This window comes from Alligator sinensis, unplaced genomic scaffold (assembly GCF_000455745.1).
Source record: "Alligator sinensis unplaced genomic scaffold, ASM45574v1 scaffold97_1, whole genome shotgun sequence".
NCBI lineage: Eukaryota > Metazoa > Chordata > Crocodylia > Alligatoridae > Alligator > Alligator sinensis.
In genome coordinates this window covers 2,315,480-2,336,734 of record NW_005841921.1, presented here as the reverse complement: position 1 = coordinate 2,336,734, position 21,255 = coordinate 2,315,480, and the positions used below count along the sequence as shown (strand labels likewise).

The following is a 21,255-nucleotide window of genomic DNA, read 5'->3' as shown; positions in this document are numbered from 1 at the left end:
GGGGGGGCTGGGATGGAGTGCTGCCACCTAATGTCCCATGCTGCCGCTATTCTGCCTCTTGCAGGGAGCAGCTGGCCCCGGCTCCCCCACCCTCTGTCCAGTCCTCGATGCAGCTTCAGAATCATGGTGGCACTCCCCCATGCTTGGAGCACTCTGATTGACTGTTTCCGTCATCCAGTCAGAGTGTAAATAAAGCATTACAGACAGACAGACTTAGGCTTTTATAATATTAGAATAACCGACAAAAGGACTGTTTCATGGAATGAAAATTCCTCTTAAAGTATTGTTTATATTAGAATGGAGTAATTTAATGCAAGTGCTCTAGCGCCAAGTAGGGGGTCTGTATGAATCTTGTGGGGATATTCTGAGCACTTAAATTATATAATTATCTTGCTGTTGGCCTCAGAGGACAAAATGGATTTTCACTGAAGAGCAGCCACCAAAACAGGCTCCAATATCAATGAGCTAGCTGTATCCTCAACCCCATTTTTTTTTTCTTAAGTTGTGCAACTCATATGTTTAAACAAGAATACTTTGAGCTATACTATAAAGGTATCTTGTCTTAATATTTTTGTGCCTTCAACTTGTATTTTTTCTACAGCCATATGATCAAATTTTAATATAGGCTCACTGAAGGATTTAATAGTTAAATCAATAGCCACTATATTTTCTCTCTGATGCCTACATTTATATATGTTATTAATTATATGCGTAGATGAATGATGCATTCAGTCCCAGCTATGTCTCAGAAGATATAGTGTAAGTGTAATGCTGAGAAAGCCAGCATCGGCATGCAGAGACAGACAAATAGGTGTGGTTCACTATTAGCCAGCTTATTTGCACATATGTAAAAAAAGCCCTCTTGCCAAAGCAAGAACTTACTCATGCAAAGTGAGCAAGAGCACAACCACCTCTAGATAACAACACAGTGTGGGAAAAACTGATTTTTAAACGTGTGTTTTTTTATGTCAACATTAGCGGAAGTATATACTTACTGCTACATTCAACAAACAAAAAGAAAAGCACCGGATTAAAATCTCACAAGAAATACTCAAAACAGCAATAAACTATTGTGAAACTTTAACAAAAACATTTTTGCACAAAGCCAAGCCATCACAACCTCCACCATTTAACACTGCTCTCCCCTCAGCTAAAGATCATAGGAATGGCCTCAGTTTCACCAGGTTAGTTGATTTTTATAGGACAGGAGAAGGGAAGTTAGGAGCAAGGATCCCAAGGCAAGCTAGGAAGGGAAAAAAATCTCCACGTCACCAAGCCCTTCATTTCCCTTCCCATTCACCACTGGAGACCCAGTTTCTTCCAATCTTACCTTCTTTGGAAGTTACAAACAGTTACAAACAGACCCACTCTTTCGGTGCTTGTAACACACTCCTTGCTTGATCGTTCAGCTGAATAAGGCCATTGTAGTCATCAGGTGCATACTACAGTACAAGTGCGATACATGATAATCAGCAAGAGAAGGAACAGTTCTGGTATAGCAAGCCACACAGACTAGAATTTGCAGCCTTAATATTAAGGGCATCAGCTACAGTAACTGGCAGGAGACAGTGAATGTGACACTCACTACTTAATATGCAATCTATAGAATAAATCATGTGAATACTTGGTTGCAGACTAGATTTAAGAGAAGTGTACAGAGAGGATTCCACAATGCATGTGGTAGCTTTTGCAGTGCAAGTTTCCCTTACACTATCTAGTACCCTTTTTTCCCCTTGATATTCATAGAAACAACAGCAATAGCTGTGTTGGGTTAAAAAAAAAAAAAAAAAAAAAAAAAAAAAAAAAAAAATCAACAATGTGAAGTCTACCTATCAGACTTAGAGCAGAAACTCTCCTCGAGACTGGAGAATTCTCTCCAAAATGTGCACTGAAATGGGAAAAGAAAAAGGGGTAGAAGACACCAGGGTCCCAATTCGTATAACTTATTCACACCTCTGTGAGTGAAAAGTCCACTGAAGCAAAGGGAATTGCAGTGGTGTAAAGCCAAAGCGGGGCCTTGTCTACACACAGAAGCTGTACAGCACTAACTACACCAGCATAGTTAAAGCAGTACAACACCCTAACATGAATGCACTTACAACAGCATAAAAAGTGCACATACTAGCTCATACTACCATTGCTTATTCATGTACAGAAAAAGGTAATAAGCCATGTCAGTGTAAGGCCCTTTTCTACCAGTACTCTCATCAGGGTTGTCCCAGCATAACTATTTCAGTAAGAAGGAAAAAAAAAAATCATACCTCTAATCAACATACTGGTACAAAAACAGTATGTAGACCAGATAGAGGGAAGAGAGAATAAAGTCCATGGACATTAATCATGTACATTTAGAGCTTAAAGAGCATGATTCTTGCATGCAGATAAAGTCAGACATTGGATGAGACCAGATACTGCTGGATGCATCACCTCTCCAGAAGTGCACATGCTCAAATGAGACTAAGCCTGCATATGATATGGAGATTATTAGAATGATTCCTATTACTTTGCAGCAAAGAGATATGCATGACCCAAGTTATATTACCTCCTTTCTGCAGTAAGAGGAAGAGTTTTCTTTTCTCAAATACCTTTCTTTGCATGTATTGGTAGATTACAATATCACACAAAATAAATAATAACCACATAAAGCATGTATGTACTATGCTGCCCTTTGTTCCTTTGGTACAGAAAAATGTCTCCTGCCAGTTTACAGTGAAGAATTAAATACTGTACTTATAAAGGGGATGGGGGACAAACACTTCGTAGCCATCTAAAGTGAAGTTTAAAGGATCACATCATACACCTGCCACACAGACCAACATCCAAGAGCCCAGAGACCATAAGGAACAGAACCCCCACAGTCTTTACTACTGGATTCTAGCCACATTCACATCTAGACCCATGCCATTAAGTAAAGGACAAACATAAGAAGTGTTTTCTAGATAGTCTCTACCAGGGCAACCAGGCTGTGCAAATATTAATCAGCTCCCAGACCTGCCCTTGAAACAAATCTACAAAAAGTTTGTTCTTTGAAAGGAATGTCTCAAGATAGTACATACTTTAGATTACCAGTAGATGTACAGTAGGTAAAGCTCTGTAAACTCTACAGAAAGTCATGGAGCAGGGGTGGGGGGAAGTAGTTGAAATGCATAAGCCATAAGGAAAACAGAGAGGACTGGGAAAATGTTAAGGTACTAAAATGCCAAGAAGAGCATTCAGTCAGAGCTTAAGCATACAGGAAACTCAAACAACTAGTATTAGAGAAAAGTAAGGTATTTACAAGACAGAAATATAAGAGAAGATCATATTTAATTAATTAAACAGACATTATGATGTAGAGAATGCTTTAGAACAATTTCTAATTTAAAAATATGAAAAGCAATATTGTAAATCAAATTTGAGAAATAATGGAATAGGATAGACCTTATATAAGACTGGCTCACATTGACAATAGCAACTCCCCCAATTAAGAGTGCATTAAAGAGTGTTTCAGATGTTGGCTGTATTTCAGGTGCCTCCTAAACCAGCGAGCCCAAGATAGATTACTGCAGAAATCTTGTTAACAGTAGCATAAGTCAAGCTCGGTTTGTACTCAAAACACAAACTCAAAATGGAATTGCATTGTTACCAGATTTAAGCACTAGAAAACTATTTACAAACATTAAGCTTGTCAATTCAACATTGAAATTCACATGTTAAATCAATCCCCTAATTTAAGACTGTGAAATAATGATCAAATAAAAAATGCACTATCATGGTTTTGCCAGGAAATAGCCAATGCCCCATACTCTACTAATGACAAAACCAACATGTTACTGAAGACAGCCTCAAAGGCAGACAAAGGCAAAACTGCTGTCACTTCCTTGCCTCCTGTCTGTTAAAACCTGGCATGGGTAACATTGTCTGTTCATGGCCTTCGTTCTTTCAAACCAAGGCAAAAGACAGCATTTTCAAAAGAACTTGGTATGGGTCTTATTCTATCTCCATTTGAAATGAGGGGAATTTAGAGCAGTTTGAAAATCCCAGCCAAAGTGCTCAATTGTGAATTAATGAAACTGGAGGTTATTTGATTTGGTTTTATAAATCCACTGACACATCAAGTTTGTTCACAATATCTAATGTGAATAAAGGCTGCATTTTAAAGACATGCTCTTTAGTGTGCACCTGTGACTCACTGAAGTTCACCGATGAGAGCTTAATCTTTAGTAGATTGCTGCAGCCATTGATGCTTATTATGTAATTATTCACCGCTGAAGCAAGTTTCTATTGAAAATGGTTTCTCTCCCCTCCCCAACCCACCATCATATTTCTTCGATTAGTGACAAAAGTAATTCTTCTTTCCAAAAGAGACAGTCATCAAGTCCAGCAGAAGATGATAGAGGGGGGTCACAACAAAAGGCAGGAAGAGACCACACTGACAGGCTGCCACTATATGGCTTCTTTAAGGAGCTCATCAACTCACACTGAGGCTGAAGGGCAATAGAATATAGTTTTCAGAGTGCCCTCCAGTGTTATTGTTCTCTCAAGCAAGGAGTAAAATTGCATCAAGAGGGTAGGCTGGAAGAAAGTCATATAAAACAATGGCAAATAATGTATATAGTAAAGATCTTACAGGCTAGAAATAAATCTAAAAGGACTCTAGACAAAGGCCACAGACAAAAGATTGATACCAGACAGAATAGGCAACTGGAGGGGAAGAGTGGTGCTACCAAAGGAAACAGTATTACACCAAGCTGGCTTGATCAGGCAAACCAGTCAATCCTCTGAACAAGCATAGCTCATTTTGTTATATTATAAAAGCTTGGAAACTGCTCATTCAGCCTCCTAGTGACTGTTTTACCAAGTGTGAGACATCAGACAGTTATTTCCAGGATCTCCTGGACAATCTTTCTGGGACTTTCAAATTGAGAAATCTCCAGGTAACTGGATTAATGAAGGCTGAAAAACATTTACAGCAGCCCCATTATACCAAATCAAGACTTTTTATATATTTCCCTGTGTCTCAGTATGAATTGGTAACTTTATGTAAATATTAACCTTATTCATTGCTTTGTTTTCAGAATGGATGGCAGGTTCCATCTCTTCAGTAAGTCCTGTTGAAGCAACTTAAGTGTTCAATAAATTTATTTTTGCAATAAGCATTCAGTGCAGGATCTTGCAATCCAGGTTCTCATTCTTGTACAATTGTTTTGGTCTTTCTACAGGTCCTCAGCACAGATAACAAAATGACAAGTTGAGTCCCATATGGTACCAGTAGGAAGGCTGAACCTCAAACAAATCCATGGGCCTATGTGAGCTCACCTCTCCTTCACAAAGTTTTTTTAACTTGTAGGTTTATATCTTTTCCCTTTGACATTTCTTGACTGAAAAATATTCCCTCTGCAGTTTCAAGTGCTAGTTCAGTACACAAGAAACATGAACTTCAATTTAATATTCACTCTAACAATTCTCTCAACATTTTCCATTTCTGACCAACCATCTCCTGGTCATGCTAACCTGGCTTATAACCATCAGCTATGGTGACTGTAGTATGGTGCTTTCTAGGGAGACATCCCTGTTTCTTCAACTTCTTTCCTAAAAATGAACTCAAACATGGGCAGACTCAGCATACTGAAATGAGGAGTATAGATGGTGAGGTGCATCATGGCATATAAACCCAATGCACATTCTTCTCCAAAAGAAAAACGATTTTAATACAATCTGCAAGGCTCTCAAGTAAAAGCTTCAGAACCAGGAGCAGATAACAGACAGCAGAATTACAGAACAAGGGCTTGCTTGATTGGTGGAACATCAAGACAATTAAAAAGAAGAGAGGGTTGGTTAATACCCATGGAATTAAGAGTTTAGAAGGGCTCAGATAAATTACAATGAGCCATGAAGTCATCGACTCCTTCAGCGCTGCCTGACTTGAAATTCTGCTTCCAGGGTGGAACAGGAATCAAGGGGGAGGCTTCAAATGCATCCTCCCTGGACCCACCCCTAAACTCAAACCTAAATCTTCAGGAGAAAGTTTAGTGCACCACTATCCCCACTGACTTTACTTTCAATCTAATCCCTCACATTTTCTCTTCCACTGTCTTAGTGCCTCCTGAAATTTCTGCTCTCTCAACAGGAATAAGAGCTTGTCCTCATCTTCATATACTTTGTATACATATTTAATCATTTTAGAAACTAATGTTTATGTAATTATTACACCTCCTGGTGTGGATACTTAAATCTGTTTAGCCCATAAAAACTGACAAAACAGTGCAGGTGAGGAGCTTGCACCAATTTAGCTAAACTACTTAGATAAATCAAGGAAGGCGGTGCATTTAGACCAACACTAGGAGGAAAGGAAATAGGAACCAAGACTTGTTTCCAGCTGGAGAAAAAAGATCACTTGTAGCAGTTATCATTAAAATGGCATGTCAGGGATGCAGCTGCAATTCTATCCCAGATATAAATGTATCCAGTCACCAAATGATGATGCTGGTGTATGGCCATAAGAGGGTGAACCCCACTAGATATGGTTTAGTAAGGTTGATGGAAGGGGGAAAGATTCCTAACTTTGAGATTTTTGGGGGGGGGGGGGGGGGGGGGGGGAAGAGTGTCAAAGCTTTGTGTCATGAAACAAAAATAATGATATAAGCACAGCAGCAGCAGCAACCTGCATGTTCAGTGAAAGAGCTAGATAGACCTGTTTCATATTAGTCACCTTCTGGGCACAGCTGAGAAGCAGTGCCACTTAAATGTGTTGTTTAATGTGTGGCAAGCAGCTTACTATCAGAAGTAACAGCAAGTTTGCTATCCCAGCTTTTGTAGTCTCTCCCCTTTCCGGCAATGCTTTCAATCAGAAAAAAAATATATCCAGGTCAGAAACAAAGTAACATAGGCAGTGGGCTGGGTAGATACCCAATATTCCTCCTACTGTCTTCAAGCTGGCTTCTTGATGCTACAGCGAGCAAAATTATCCTAACATCACATCTCCAACCCGCCCCCTTCTCACCCTCTCCCAAATCACAAAGGGGCTATGACTAGAATTGGCAACTAGACATGGATCAAGAGAGTGTCCCTCCAGGACTGTGTAAGGTGTCAGATTTCAGTAGGAAGTAGAGAATGTGCCTTTGTTTAAGTGTGCACTTCAGACAAAACTTAATCCCAGAGAAGTCAGCAACAAAGAAGCCTGCTGTCCTGATGCTAGAGAGAGGGAGAGATGGGTTGCTAATGCCCTTGAAATTTTACCATCAGTCCATCTCCCTTATTATTGTTTAAATGTAATATATTTATGCCTTGATTTCCATCTGTGAAGACTCAGATGATTAGGAAATGGCAAACATCTTTTTAGTTATAGATGAAGAAGGGTATAAGAGGAGAAATGGCATACTGAATCAGGTCCATCTAACTTGGTATTCTGTTTCACAGTGTCATTGAGCTTAGTGCTCTACCTAAGCACAGTACAGGTTTAAAGGATACTTGAATTTATTTTGAATTTGGCCTCCATAGAAACACTAAAAAGACATCAAGTCTCTATCCTAGCCTTGTTTTAGCAAATTTAATTTTATGAGCAAGTTTCTGATGTTGACAGTAGTCCCATAAACTCATTCTTCTCAGATTGTTTAATTTATGACTGTAGTAGTGAATGATACAGGATGCTCCAGTTGGTACTAGTACACTGACACTAAGGTTAACTAGGTAGGCAGGTCTGCCTTTTAAGAGGCCTCTCCAGGATACTGCAATTCTGTCAAGGCTACATACACTCCTATGATGGGAGCAGGCATAAAGAACCTGGAGTGTTCTTGCAGTCCAAAAACATTCCACACATATGTATAAATTCAATTAGTGATCACAAGAAAGAGGATGAGATGTATGTATAGTGGTTACAGCAGGTGCGTCAAATATACAGCCCATGAGCTGTATCCAGCCTGCAGAGATGGTCCAATGCCCAAATCTGGCCTGTCAGGCTTCTTGTGGCAGTTCCCAGAGCCACCATGTTGGCCTTTAACACATGGGATTAACACCCTGCCCCCCCCAATCACCACCACTACCTGCCCCAGAATTTTCAGTTTTTGATCACCATTCAGCATGCAGATTGGTAACAGCAGCATTAACATATGCTGGCCATGCTGACCCAGAAGCTTTAGGAAACCTCTGGGCAGGACATATTCCATCAACTCATTTGAGGGTCCTTAAACATGTCCAGGTAAAAGTGCAAGGGGATCTAATGCACAATCCACACAATTGCACCTCCTGCCATGTCACACACGCATGGCAGAAGGCATGATTGTAGGATCACACATCAGATCCCACTGTACCTTATTGCCAGTGCAGGGGAGCACAATCTCAGAATCCCCTTGCACCAACAAGAAGCAAGCTCCCACAACCAGGAGCCTGCTCAGCTGAGAGACTGCCAGCCACAGAAGCACCCCCCCGCCCCAACACCACCTCCACAGCTGGAAGATGCAGCTGCTGCGATCTCCCAGCTTTGGGGGTATGAAGCTGGGACCCAGATTTGCTGCTGCTGGGGCAGGCCCAGCTGGGCATGGTATATCCCTGTGGCTGGGACCCTGCTACATGTACAAATTAAAGCTCAATAGCAACCAGCTAGGAAGTTAGCACACATTTTCAAAATCTAACTGGTTGATTGTGTGATATCTGTGCTGTATAGAGGTGGGATGAGTTTGACATCCTTAAGCTAGTGTAACATACAGAAATAGATTAAATCAAATATGTTACTTTTTCTCTTTTTCATGATTGCATGCCTTTTTTGCCTTGGCACACATTATTAACCGTTTTGCATAAAAACACCATCTTACTTCTACAAATACCTAACAAGCAGATTTCAGGTTTTGTGTTTTCCCGTTACTTTATTCTTTCCAACTTTTGTGACAGCTGCTTAGAGAGCTAGGCTGAAGCAATCAGCTGAATATTTTGCTAGATGCCAGTATAACCAGCAACATATTTTTCTATTCTCCTCTCTGACACTTTGGCACCTGGTGCAAGGACTTTACTGCCCAGTATCTTGGCCAATATTACTTTATTTTTATCTCATTTATCTCGTCTGTGTGCATTTACCTGTTACCTCTCATTATTAAGGGATTTTAAGATCTTTTGGGCTTTTTCCATGTATTTGTACAAAGGGATTATGGTCCTGAATGGGACTCTTAGGGAATACAATTGTAAGAATTACATATACAATTAATAAGAAGTTACATAATGAGTTATTAAATGTCAATATGCTAGAATTAAATATTAAGCACACTGCACTACAATTTAGTGGGGTCTAAATAGCTTCAAAGATGTTCAGATCAATAGCTTTTTGCAAGGACAGTTCATGTCTATATGATTCGACTGACTATAAATTATAGGAGAGCTGACAGGCCCTACAAGAAAGAAGCCCAGTTGCTGAGCTATTAAATAGAAGAGGTCAATACTAACAATTGGAGTCAAATAGTTAGAAATGTAGAATTATAAAAGTTGAACATTACGTACTATTAAAAGCATGTACTGAGGTTGAGACCAGCTTGTTAAAGCACAATCTAAGCCAGGAGTATCTCTGTTATGAGGCAGGTCTGGTGTGAAAGCTGTTTTCAGTTATGTAGCAACATGTGCTTACATGCAGTACATGGAGCCCATGAAGACCAAAGAAATTCAGAGAAGGTAACAGCAGAAAATAAATAAGCAAGAACTGAAACTTAACTCATCCCTTCTAAACCAGGACACACAGATAAAAATCACTCTTTGTTCACAGCATCTCAGATCCAATTCCCATGTCCACTGAACACCAACTGCAATTACTTTCACAAAGGGATTAAAGACCATACCCAAGCCACTGGTGGTTAATAATGGCTCACTTTATAAAGGACCTGAAGCATCGTTCAATACATCCTTGAGGTAGCAGCAGAAAGAGAAGAAATGAGGGGGGGAAAAAAGATAATGTTAGATATTCTTACCAGAGACAATACACTGTCCCAACACAATATACCAACAGCTCTTTCTTACAAAAGGGTTTTTCCTTTTTATTTTTGCAGGAGTGGGTATTTGTGTGCATGTGTGAGTGCAGAGCTGGAGTTACCACTTATGCATCCCAGTGCACTGTAACTGCTCAGCTCCTTCACAAACCCCTAAGTCCACATCTTGTTGGAATAACAAGATTTTCTAAAGACTTATTTAAATCCATCAGCTCTTTCACCATAAATAGCTGATGATAACTGTGGTTGTAAACTTGCAAGTATTTTGCCAAGTTCTTTATATCATCAGCAACAGGAAGAGAGTTTATCTGGGAACATGAAAAGAGAAATGCCAGTTCAATTCCTGGAAAGGACAGTGACTAAGCTGCACTTTTAAGACCATTTTTGAGTGGAGCAGAGTAGTGATATTTTTTATTAAGAAAAATTAAAAATGAAAACTAAAAGTACATCCCCGATTATCAATGCTATTTCTATATATTTTAAAATGTTAGATATCCTTTAATTACTCCTTCAAGCTGCCTTCCAGGGAAGGGGACATGGAAAAGAAACTGAGCAATAGAACTGAAAACTATATACTATCAATCTAAGATCTGGTGCATAAAAACAGGCTACTATCAGAGATGAAAATTTCATTGATCCATAAGAAATTGCCTGATCAGTCCCATCTACAGAAGGGTCAAATCTAATTGAACACATTTTTCATGCTGACCGGTATTTACATTTCTACCTGGTATTTTAGCATGGGATGCAATTCAACATCCTAAAAATAAAAGCTCATATTAAAATCTAGCAGGCCGAACAAAAACCCCCCCCACCAAAAACCACATGTAAAGTAAGTAGTAGATGCAGGGCTACTACTAGGAAAGTATCACTTGGAAGAGTGGGAGGGGGGACAGCAGGGAAGGAGTAAGAAATGTGTGCTTTTTTTTTGGTTTGAACTTTTCTTTAAAAATATTCTGAGAAGTAGAGGGGAAAATCAAAAGCTCTGCCAATTAAAAAAAATAAAATTAGGAATTTGCTGGCATAATTCAAGAAACCATGTTTGATCAAAACTCAGAGACTAATTGGCACTTAATAGAATCACAGAAAAACAAGTCTAGAAGGACCACATGAGGTCACCTAGTAGAACCTCCAACGATGTGAGCAGATGTTGCAATGTAACTGCTACCTCTCCACAGTTCTACAGCTGTAGAGGCCTAGCAAAACCACTGCATCTTTAACCTTGTTTAATTCAGGGTTAAAATTACAGCAATTTAGCTCACTTACAGAAGCATGGAAAGGTAACAGTTACATAATTCCTACTATTGTTCATTCCTAAGCAAGAACTCCCTCCACTTAAAACACTAGAAAGTTAGATCCATCCACAGCCCAGAAAAGTTTGAGTTAGAATTTCAAATCACTGACTGCAAAAGACATGTAAAATGTTATAAAATTCTTTCTGAATTAACAAAATAGAATGTGTAATGAATAAATTTCTCTTAAAACACCAGTTCTCCAAAAGGCTCAGAATTCCTAAGACATATCTAAGCTTATTATCCACTCTAAAAATACATGATCATAAGGCTGACACACACAGTAAAATGGCTGACACTGTAAATAAAATCTGCCATAGCCCTTTCAGAAACTTGGTGAAATGAGGATCTGCAATGCTTATCTCCTATTCTAAAGCATCTTTCTCGCCTCAGATTTGTCATTGCCCATTAAAAATACCCCATCTGCCTTGCAGCCTCTAAAGCAGAGGTTCTCAACTGGGGTCCCATGTGCCCCTTTCAGCGGTGCCACAACATGGGTACTGCCTCAACTAGGTGGAAATGCACTGTGCACCTCCCGTGGCAGCAGACCAGAAAGCAGCTACAGCTGGAGCCTGCACTCTGACGGACTTTACTGGTTCAACCTTACACGGTCCTCCTGGAAACAGAGGTGTGCCAAGCAGGGGGGACTGTCCCATGTTTCCAGAAGGAGCATATGCAGGGTCTGATCAAAAAAAAGGCTGTGACCAGCATGCACACTCCAGCCACAGCCCTTTACTCTGCCTGTCCAGGGCACTATGCTGGTCTGGAATAACCCCTTGCATTGCCTAGCTAGAGGAGCTGGGTATGGGTACACCTGGGCCTGATAAGACCACCCTTTCCACCCCCTCTTCCCCAGCCCTACCAACATGGGAGTTTTGCCCACAGCACAAAGCTAATTAATTACACCTTCTCCTACTTCTGACTTAGGTTTATCAGAAAACCCTAATATAGGCAGGGACACTCCACAGGACCCTGGCTGAAAACCAGAGGTAAGCAGAGGCAGCCAACCATGGTTCTCAACCAGGGGTGCTGCCACAATCAAAAAAGGTGCAGAGGCATGCTCTGACTCTAAACAGGTTGAGAAACACTGCTCTCAAGAGAGAATGAAGGTCAGAATCAGCACTAGCTTGGCATCCTGTGGAAGTTTAAAGGATGGACTAATGTCAAAAGTGTTTGTTTTTTAAAGCAGTCTACATGGAATAGGAGGCATGATATACATTGAGTTTTTAATAAAATCTCATCCCAATCAGCAAAGGGTTGGAATCTGTACTATGTCTTATTTTTCCACAGACAAAATTATCACCTTGAAAGCTTCAAGCTGGTTATTTTTGCCTTTCCAACTGTTTAATTACAGTACATGGATTTAGGGAGCTGGTACTATAAGAAAACAGTCATCATATGAGCTGTATGGAGGAAGACAGAGGAGTACCATCCCATACATTCAGATACCTATGCTTGTGAATTTTCCAGGGATAGAGCTCAGGTTCTTTACCTTTAAAAAAAATGATTCATTTGATACTCAACTGCCCACTGACCAGTACTCAGTGCCTCTGATACCAGTAGGTAGCTAGCTATCTGCAACAGTTGCTTAAGACAAAGTGTGGTTTGAAGGGCATATTCTCCTTTTGAATGAGATTAGACATGATTATTGTAAATAAAATGTTTCAGCTTTGAGGCCAAAGCAGTTAGTCCTGGACTGTATGACCTTCATTTTCAGATGCATCTCTGTTCCCTCCCCACTCCACTCCCTGCCCTCAAGTAAGGTAACAGAGGGAGCCTTTAAAAACTTTCGTTAGCTTTAAGAACTCTCTAGCACCCAGTCTTGTGCTTTGACCACTAGAGCCTACTTCCAGAATTTGAACAGAAATGCCATGATAAATAAAAAGGGTATAGGCTGTAGCCGTGTTTGTCTAAAGACATAGGCAAAAAAACTTTGTCTGCCTATGATCAACAGAAGGGTAAGATTTCCAGAAATGCTTTTGAGGGCATGCCTAGTATGAAATTTACCTTATTCATCTGCTTAGTTGCTGACATGACAGTGAATGTACAGTCCTCCTTTTCCCAAAGCCAAGATTGACTAAGTTTGGACAGAGAGCAATTCCTGTCAGAAGCCCAAGTCAGAAAAACATACCATGTAAAGGAGAAGCACTGAATACTAACCTGATATCCCTGGAAAAAACTCAGAATTTCCTTCATTCCTGTATTATAAGGCAAGCCCTGCATACGGACCAGAGCTCCAGGCTGGGGCATTATTGGAGTGTGTGTGGCTGTGGCAGCAGCTGCTACAGCTGCTGGTGGAGCTGTGATATAGCCCACTGTGGTGGGAGATACAGGAGGGCTGTAAAGAAAAAAAGAGAGGAGCAAAATGGTTAACATAGGCCAATGAGTGACTTGAGAGCTTGGAAGGAGAGAGAGGTTTTAGTGGCCATTTTATCTTAGTTTTGATAGTAGCTTGTGCAGGCTCCCTCTGAATATTGCCCTTTCCTACCTCAAAACTTACTGAGATCTGTGGTAAAGGGAAAATGAATCAATAAATCCCAAACCAGAAGGTGATGGCTCTTCTTAGTGCACAAAACAGGTTATTAAATGATGATGATCCAAGCCAAACAGGCAAAATATTAAGCCACATTATCTTAGGGCTGAGTGAGGGAGGCATGGAAGAAAATGAGTAGCTCCAGGGTTATATAACCAAGCTATGAAAGTAAATTCTTGCCTAGTAGGGGTTTTTTTTAGTGTATATTCCATCATCAAGAGGGGGAAAAGGTCACAGGGACATGGTTAAATTTAAAAACTCTGCAGACACCTGGGTCACATCCTAGTGACTGAAATGGCATCTAATGTTAGGATCCAGTTTAATTTACAAGGAGCAAATTAAATAAGGTATTGCTATAGGCTTATCATAAGGGCTGGGGAAGACAAAGTAAAAAACTCCTTTCTTCTTTTACCTCTTAACTAGAGCACCATGTGTTAGGACAGTAGATAAAGACTGTATTGGTGAAGTGTTTACCTGCGTTGTTTGCGTGTGTGACTACACCCTCTAAAACATTGCTTGTCCTTTCCCTCAGTGCCCTTTGCTAGCAACACTTCTCCAATGCTGTGTTGCTCAAAACTACAGGAGGTTTGATTCCAGCCAGCAAAGGTTAAGCTGCATTATGAGACCAGGAGAGAACACTTACAGGGTCATTGCCAATAATGGTAGTGGGTTGTTCAGAGTAACAAAACAGAGTTACACGAAGTGGGTTAATAGTTGCCTCCAAAAAAAAGAAACTGATTCTGCTCCACTTATATCAAAGAGCTTAAACAGCAGTCAAGGACAACAGTACCTGGGATAGTAAGCTGTGTAATTCATGTAAAGCTGAGCAGCCTGAGCTGGGTAATAGGTAACAGCTTGAGGGGCAGTAGCAGAGGCCTGGGGAGTCCTGGTTGTCGGTAATAAGGCTTGAGGCTGGTAAAGTGCTGCTTCTGCTGGGATCACTGCTGCTGCTGTTTGGAAAGCAGCATAAGCAGGAGGAGAAAGACCTAAAAGCAAGCCAGAAGACGGGTCAATCAGAGCACAGAACTACTTGGGTGGGAATGGAACTCTCTCTTCCAATGTGACTATTATGCATTCTGAGAGCACCTGACCATGGTTAAGTAATGCTCACACAACGACTGATCTCAAGTCTGTTGTACTAAAGGCACCCAGTGCACCCAAATGGCTCAGTTTCTGGGATTGTTAAACTTAAATACTTACCAATGCAGAAATGAGGACTCTGAACCATATTAAAAATTCAGGAACTGCAGAATTATTCAAAGGAAGCATGAAGCAGGGGGATTGAGTGTGCATCTAGGCACATCCTTTGTTCCTTCTAACAGAAGCTGCACTCTCTGGGGTATGTTTAAAGATAATGGCTGCACAGGTTTTCCTGCATCTGTTCACCAAGAGTCTATATACCTACTGCAGCTTGACAAGCTAGCAAGATATTGTACCCACAAAAGACTAATCATGGGCATTTTCATACACAGTTGCCCGATTTGTACATGAGAAGTAGGTACAGCAAGCTTTTTTGAAAGCCCAGCTGTCTATATTGTTTTGAAAATTTATATATACCAGCGCCCACTTTGTAACCACACTAGTTAGAATGGAAGACTCCTACCCACAACATTAAACTAATACCCCAAACATTAAACTAATATTGTAATGTTTATGTATTCTTAAGAGACCTTAAAATTATTCTTTGCTGAAAGCGTTCAGTATACAATATTCACAGATGATAGCCGATATAAGCCATCCAGTGCCACTATCCACTGGTCCATTAGAAGTGCATCCCAATGGAAGTTCCCTTCAAAAACAAGTTATCCCCAAAGAGCAGCACCTTCTCAATGCTCAGAGGCAGGATAGCAAGAGCATTCATTGTCAGCTAGAGTGTAGCATTTTCCCCATTAAAAATATCCAATTCCAAATAGGTGTCACTACAGGCAAGTCTACTGCAGAGCTCAGAAGAACAGTACACCCAATAAAAGCAAAGTGCACCACAAATACACTGGCGAGGCATTGCTGCCATCTATTTCCCCACCGAAAACATAATAAAAATGCCTCAATCAGTCCCATTATTTCCCCAAGGGAACAACTTCCAAATCTCAGCCTGTACACAGATGGATGATTACTGATCATGGCATACCCCAAGTCAAAAAGTGAAAGGCCACAGAGCTTCAGCACCTACCACGTCAGCCGTTAGCAGCAGAGAGCGTGAAGAATTGGAGACTTACATGGTAACTTACATGGCGGTGGGGATAAGCCACTACGATTTAAAGTGCCACCCATTAAAACAAAGTTCATCTCTTCTCCTGAACACTGGAACACTTCCACATAGCGGTCCTTCATCATTTTTTTGTGACATTTCTGGGCCACCAAAAAGGCTTTGTCAGCTGATTTCATTTGGATAAATGCATCACCTGATGGTCGTCCCTGAAAAGTTGCAAACAGCCATGTTCAGTCAGTCAGTCACACAAATTTCCAGAGCATAAAAAATGAAAATAGTTCTAGCCAGTGCTATGATCAAGTGTTTACTGAAATCTTACAGGATTTTTCCCCTCTGTTGCTAACAGCTAATGACTCAGCCTCAGATCATTTCAAAAGCTGGGTATGCAATCCTACATCATTGCACTCGGCTTTCTTCAGCAACAACTTACTACCAATCTGTTTGGGCGCATAAGTGTTCAGGTCAAGCCTTGCTTCAATAAAGTCTACAGGCACTTTGGAAATTAATTCCCAGGTTCCTGGTGTTTTAAAGCACAAGAGAGTTTCATTCTATTTGAAGCCGATAAAAAAACACCACACACAAAAAGAACCTGAGTCAAAAAGGCTTTTTGACAGACTGTTCGTTTAGACAAAAGAACCTGTCAATTAAAGAAAAAGTGGGGGGAAAAAAACCCTCAACTTGTTCAAACAAATCTCTCCACCTTTCTGACAGGGGCTAAAGAAGAATTAAAAAGAAGGTGGCAGCAAGAAAGCAAACCACTTCAAAACCACATTTTTTATTTTCTAATTTAGTTTCTATTTAATTTTCACTTTGAATGTTTTGATAAAAAAAAGCACTGGTAGCCAACACAAGCTCTGACACACGTGATAATCGTAGGTATTATCCCCTTTTTATAGAAGAGGACACCAAGAGCATTTTATCCTCCAAGCCAGCAGTTCCCAGACTCTGACAGATTGCATACCACCAGTTTAAAATGATACAACCTTAAGTACTACCAGCACATTTTTGTTATATAAAGTAATTATAATAAATCTGTTAATGTGTACCACTAGTGGTACCTGTATCACAGATTGGGAACTGCTGCTCCAAGCAAAAGAACTGTTGTTACCTGTTGATTAAGGACCATGTGGACTCCATGCGGCTTGATATCTCCTGTAGCATCTCCCATGAATTCCAAGATCAATGCCAGCAGTGTATGGAAGGCCTCGGAGTCGGACACAGTCACGTATGCTACCTGTGGCAATGGTGTAAGGTGGGGGTATGACAGGAATTATAGGAGTTGGCAAAGTGGGTATAAGAGGAGTTGACATGTATCTATTAAGAACCTGTTGGCCAGAAAAAGAAGAAAAAACCGTAAGTGGGTGGATAGGAATATAAATGGTGATAGGATGCACACTACCACTTCATATATTTAATTGTAACCAGCTTTATTAAACTGGGAAAAAGGAAAATTTTGCACAAAATAATCCTGTCTTTTTTTGTTGTTGCTGTTTGACATCTACCAGTTTCAAATAGAGTAAGTAAAAAAAAAAAAAAAAAAAAGGACCCTCTGAAAAATGTGTTTGATGGAAACCAAAAATAGACCCCTCATTGGATAAAAACAAAGAGAAGTGAATTGTTTTTAATCTGGGAACATCCCCCCCCAAAAAGTATTTATCATTTGAAAACACTGGCTAGGCTGACAAACCCAAGTAATTATTATTGTCAATTATTAAATTCCCTTTGCTTAATGCAGTATTTATAGTCAGGATTTTCTTTTCTTTTTGTTAAAACCAGTTTTACTCCCCTGCTTTCCTGAGTAAAGCACTGTTAGAGCTACATACTAGCCAATTATTCTTTTTATTTAGCCAGTGCTCATACTCACCCTGCATAGAGAAGAGTAAAAGGCATGGGAGATCCATTTTCTCAGTCTCCTCACACCCCACCTCTTGTTAGCATTTTATTTGCTCTCTGATTTCTCCCAAAGGAGAAAGAAAGAGATAATTGGGAACACCTTATAGTGACAAAAATGCTGTTGGGACCTATTCTTCAAGAGATAATTAAACGATGAGTAATAAAATAAGCACAGACAAACAGGTTATGCTGGTAGAATCAGCCTTCTAGTAGCAAGCCTTCATTTTGTCAGCAGCAATTCTGCTTAAAAAAGTATCTTGCTTCATTAGAAACACCCTTGTAGGATTCTAATGCTCTGAATATACTGTACATGACAGGTCAGAAATCATCTTTTTCAGTTAGTTACTGAACTGGCTATTGTGGTTATGTTTTAACACTAGCCAGTGGGCTGGCTCTATATAGTTGGCTCCTGAACAACCAGGTTCTAATCCCTCTAATTTCTTGCTATTCACTCATGAAAGTGCTTCAATCATGAGATATGAATGCCTTACTTCAGAGACAACCCCCAGCAAAGAAAAACAACAGTATTTTCCTAGGACCGGCATGGCATCTTAATCTAGCTCTCCTTAACCAACACAACTTGACTGGTGGGCCTTCAGTGATTTTGGTCCTAGAGGACTTATGCCCCCCTCTCAAGGATACAAAACAAATAATCTAGTAGTGCTATTTCACTAACAAAATTAGTTAGCAGTGTCAGATACTTTGCTCTTCTCATGGCTATTACCCCCAGTAGTGCTGGTAAACAGTAGTGATCAACATTCTTATGCTCACCCCACAAGCTACTTAGAGAAAGGATGCTTATGATGTGGCTTGGACAAAAGTTGATGGAACGCCCATAAAATTACTAGATGGAATCTTACAGCTCCTGTTCTGCAGGAGGTTAGACTAGATGTGTGTAATGGCTGCTTTTGGCCTTGAATATTACAATATTCCATAGGCAGGCAGACCCAGACTGTCATATGTGGAAATGTTATCTCCTTAAATGTGGTACAGTACTTTCAAAGATTGAGTTTGCTAATTTCAAAGTAAAGAATTTTTTTCTGAAGTGACCTATCACTGCTGTGGACAGTGCTTGATTTTGCAAATATGAGCAGGTGCCCATTAACACTATTTGAAGTTAGTATATTACAGGAGGTGGAGAGGGAAGTAAAATCAGAAATCTGAAACCATAATTTTGAGAAAGTGAGAATTTAGTTCCAATTTCCCAATTCAGGGACTTAAAAAAAAAACCAAGGGGCCAGATCCTATTCCACCCTGCTCAAGTCCCTGGAAAATGTAATACAAAACGCACGCAGTTCCATCCTATTCATTGCCTTTTTTTGCAATTCTCTCTTAAGGATGACACAGCAGCATTTTACAAAATTAGGTGTATTAATGGCTTTCAGGGACTCAAGCAGGGTGGAATAGGATCACACTTATGTACCGAAGTCCACATTCATGCATAACAGGTATCCAGCAAGAGCATTTTAAAAAGTTCCTTAAATATGTGCAAGTTTGAATGCTGTATTACGCTTCCATTTGAACATGCTATATTAAGCTTCCATTTGTAACTGGTTTGTAATAAATATTAAAAAAGCATGTTGCAAGTATGAGCAGGGTGTATTGATAGGTGAGATGTGGAGAGCATTGTAAATGTCCATTTAGTTAGAGAGCAGTGATTTATCAACCACTATAAATTTTGTATAGCTAGAGCCTTAACACTTTGACTTACGTGCTCATAAAGCTTTTCGTAGTTGGGCACCAGAATGTCTTAAAATAATTCACAGATTTTTGGAATGGCCTGTCCCTTAAGGACCTACTGCAAATTTTTAACTTGTATTTTTAAATTTAAAAGCAATCTCAAACTTATAGGAAAAATAATATTTTTTCAAACATTTATATTTGATTAGATGGTAAAGGAAGAAATCATTTTGAAATACTATGCAACCAATAGTTATAAAATACCATCTATTGTGTATGATGTCTTTATTATAACAGTTATTTCTGTTTTTATATGTAACAACATGTGAAGTAGAGTTTCATAATACGAACATAAGAACCTAGGAAGTGCCTTATTGGGTCAGACTTATGGTCCACTTATCCCACTACCCTGTCTCCAACAGTGGCAGCAGTGAATACTTTAGAGGGAGGGTGTTGAACTGGATATAGCTATATATCTAGCAAGGGTATTCAGCCTCCTGCAAAGGTGGCTAGAGAGCAGTGGCAAGTAAGACTTGCCACCAGCCACTCTCCCTTGCTGCCAAATTCCTTAAGTTCCATGGGGCTGGACCACACACCCCTGCAACTGGAGTGGGGTTGAGCCACACACCCTTCCTCTCCCCTGCACAGCTGGATAGGGGCTCCTCCCATGCCTCCTCACACCCCCTGCCCTGTACAGTCAGATCAGGGATGGGCCATACTCCCCGCAACATGCAACAGATTGGGCTCGCTGGCCAGATCCAGTCTGTGGGTGGACTGAGCACTGTTCACCAGACTCAAGGGGAAAAAAGATTGGACATTACTGATTGAGAGTGATCTATCCCCTATTCATTACCCTCCCACTGATACCCTCCCTGGCATCCAACTTCATTAGTTTAGAGATGCCAGAGGAAACATCCCCAACCAGTCTGTTCAATAGCTATGAATAGATCTAATATCCATTCATTCCATCTAGGCCTTTTATGAACCTGGATGTACTATGTGCCTCCACCACTTTCTGCAGCAATGAATTCCACAAGTTAACTATACACTGTGTAACAGTTCTTTTTCTTGTTAGCTTTAATCCGTCTCCTGCTAATATCATTGGGTGCCCCCTAGTTCAAGTATTCTGGAACTTGGTGAAAACAGTTCCCTGTTCACAGTCCAACCATTTCATGATTTTGTAAACCTCTATCATATCTCCTTTTCTGCATCATTTATGATTTTACTATGTCTTTTTTGGGTGGCAGACACCAGAAGTGTATGCAGTATTCAAAATGTGTGCACACCATGGGTTTATATAACGGCATGATGATCTTCTCTATTTTCAATTACCTTCACTGATATCCAACATTTTATTGGCTTTTTTTTGATATTGAGCTGATGTTTTTAGAGGACTATCTACAGTGACTCCAAGGTCTGTTTCCTGAGTCTGGTTCAGTACCCAGTATTGTGTACACAGGGTTAACATTCGTAGATGACTTATATAAATAAATAAATAAATAAATAAATAATTTTTCTGGGCTTCACAGCCCATGGTTATGACCTGCTGGACTTCAGCTGCTGTGCTCCTGAAGAGTTCAATGTAACGTTTTCCAAGTATCTCCTTGTGTTTTTTAAGTGCATTCTGTGCATATTCTTCACAGGAAAACAACACAAATGCATCTCCTGTAGGTCTGCCATCTGGATACTTGACAAAGAGAAGTC

The 21,255-nt window shown here is 40.1% G+C and overlaps 1 protein-coding gene across 1 annotated transcript in view; it reads right to left on the bottom strand.

Moving 5' to 3' along the window:
• The window catches only part of ESRP2 (epithelial splicing regulatory protein 2), a 63,681-nt gene that overhangs the window by 4,551 nt on the left and 37,875 nt on the right, over nt 1–21,255 (bottom strand). Inside the window, 6 exon segments of the mRNA XM_025198432.1 lie at nt 13,397–13,574; nt 14,560–14,755; nt 15,998–16,184; nt 17,087–17,159; nt 17,161–17,303; nt 21,095–21,255. The exon segment at nt 21,095–21,255 is cut by the window's right edge and continues 31 nt beyond it. Of these exon segments, the coding sequence (XP_025054217.1) occupies nt 13,397–13,574; nt 14,560–14,755; nt 15,998–16,184; nt 17,087–17,159; nt 17,161–17,303; nt 21,095–21,255 (938 nt within the window).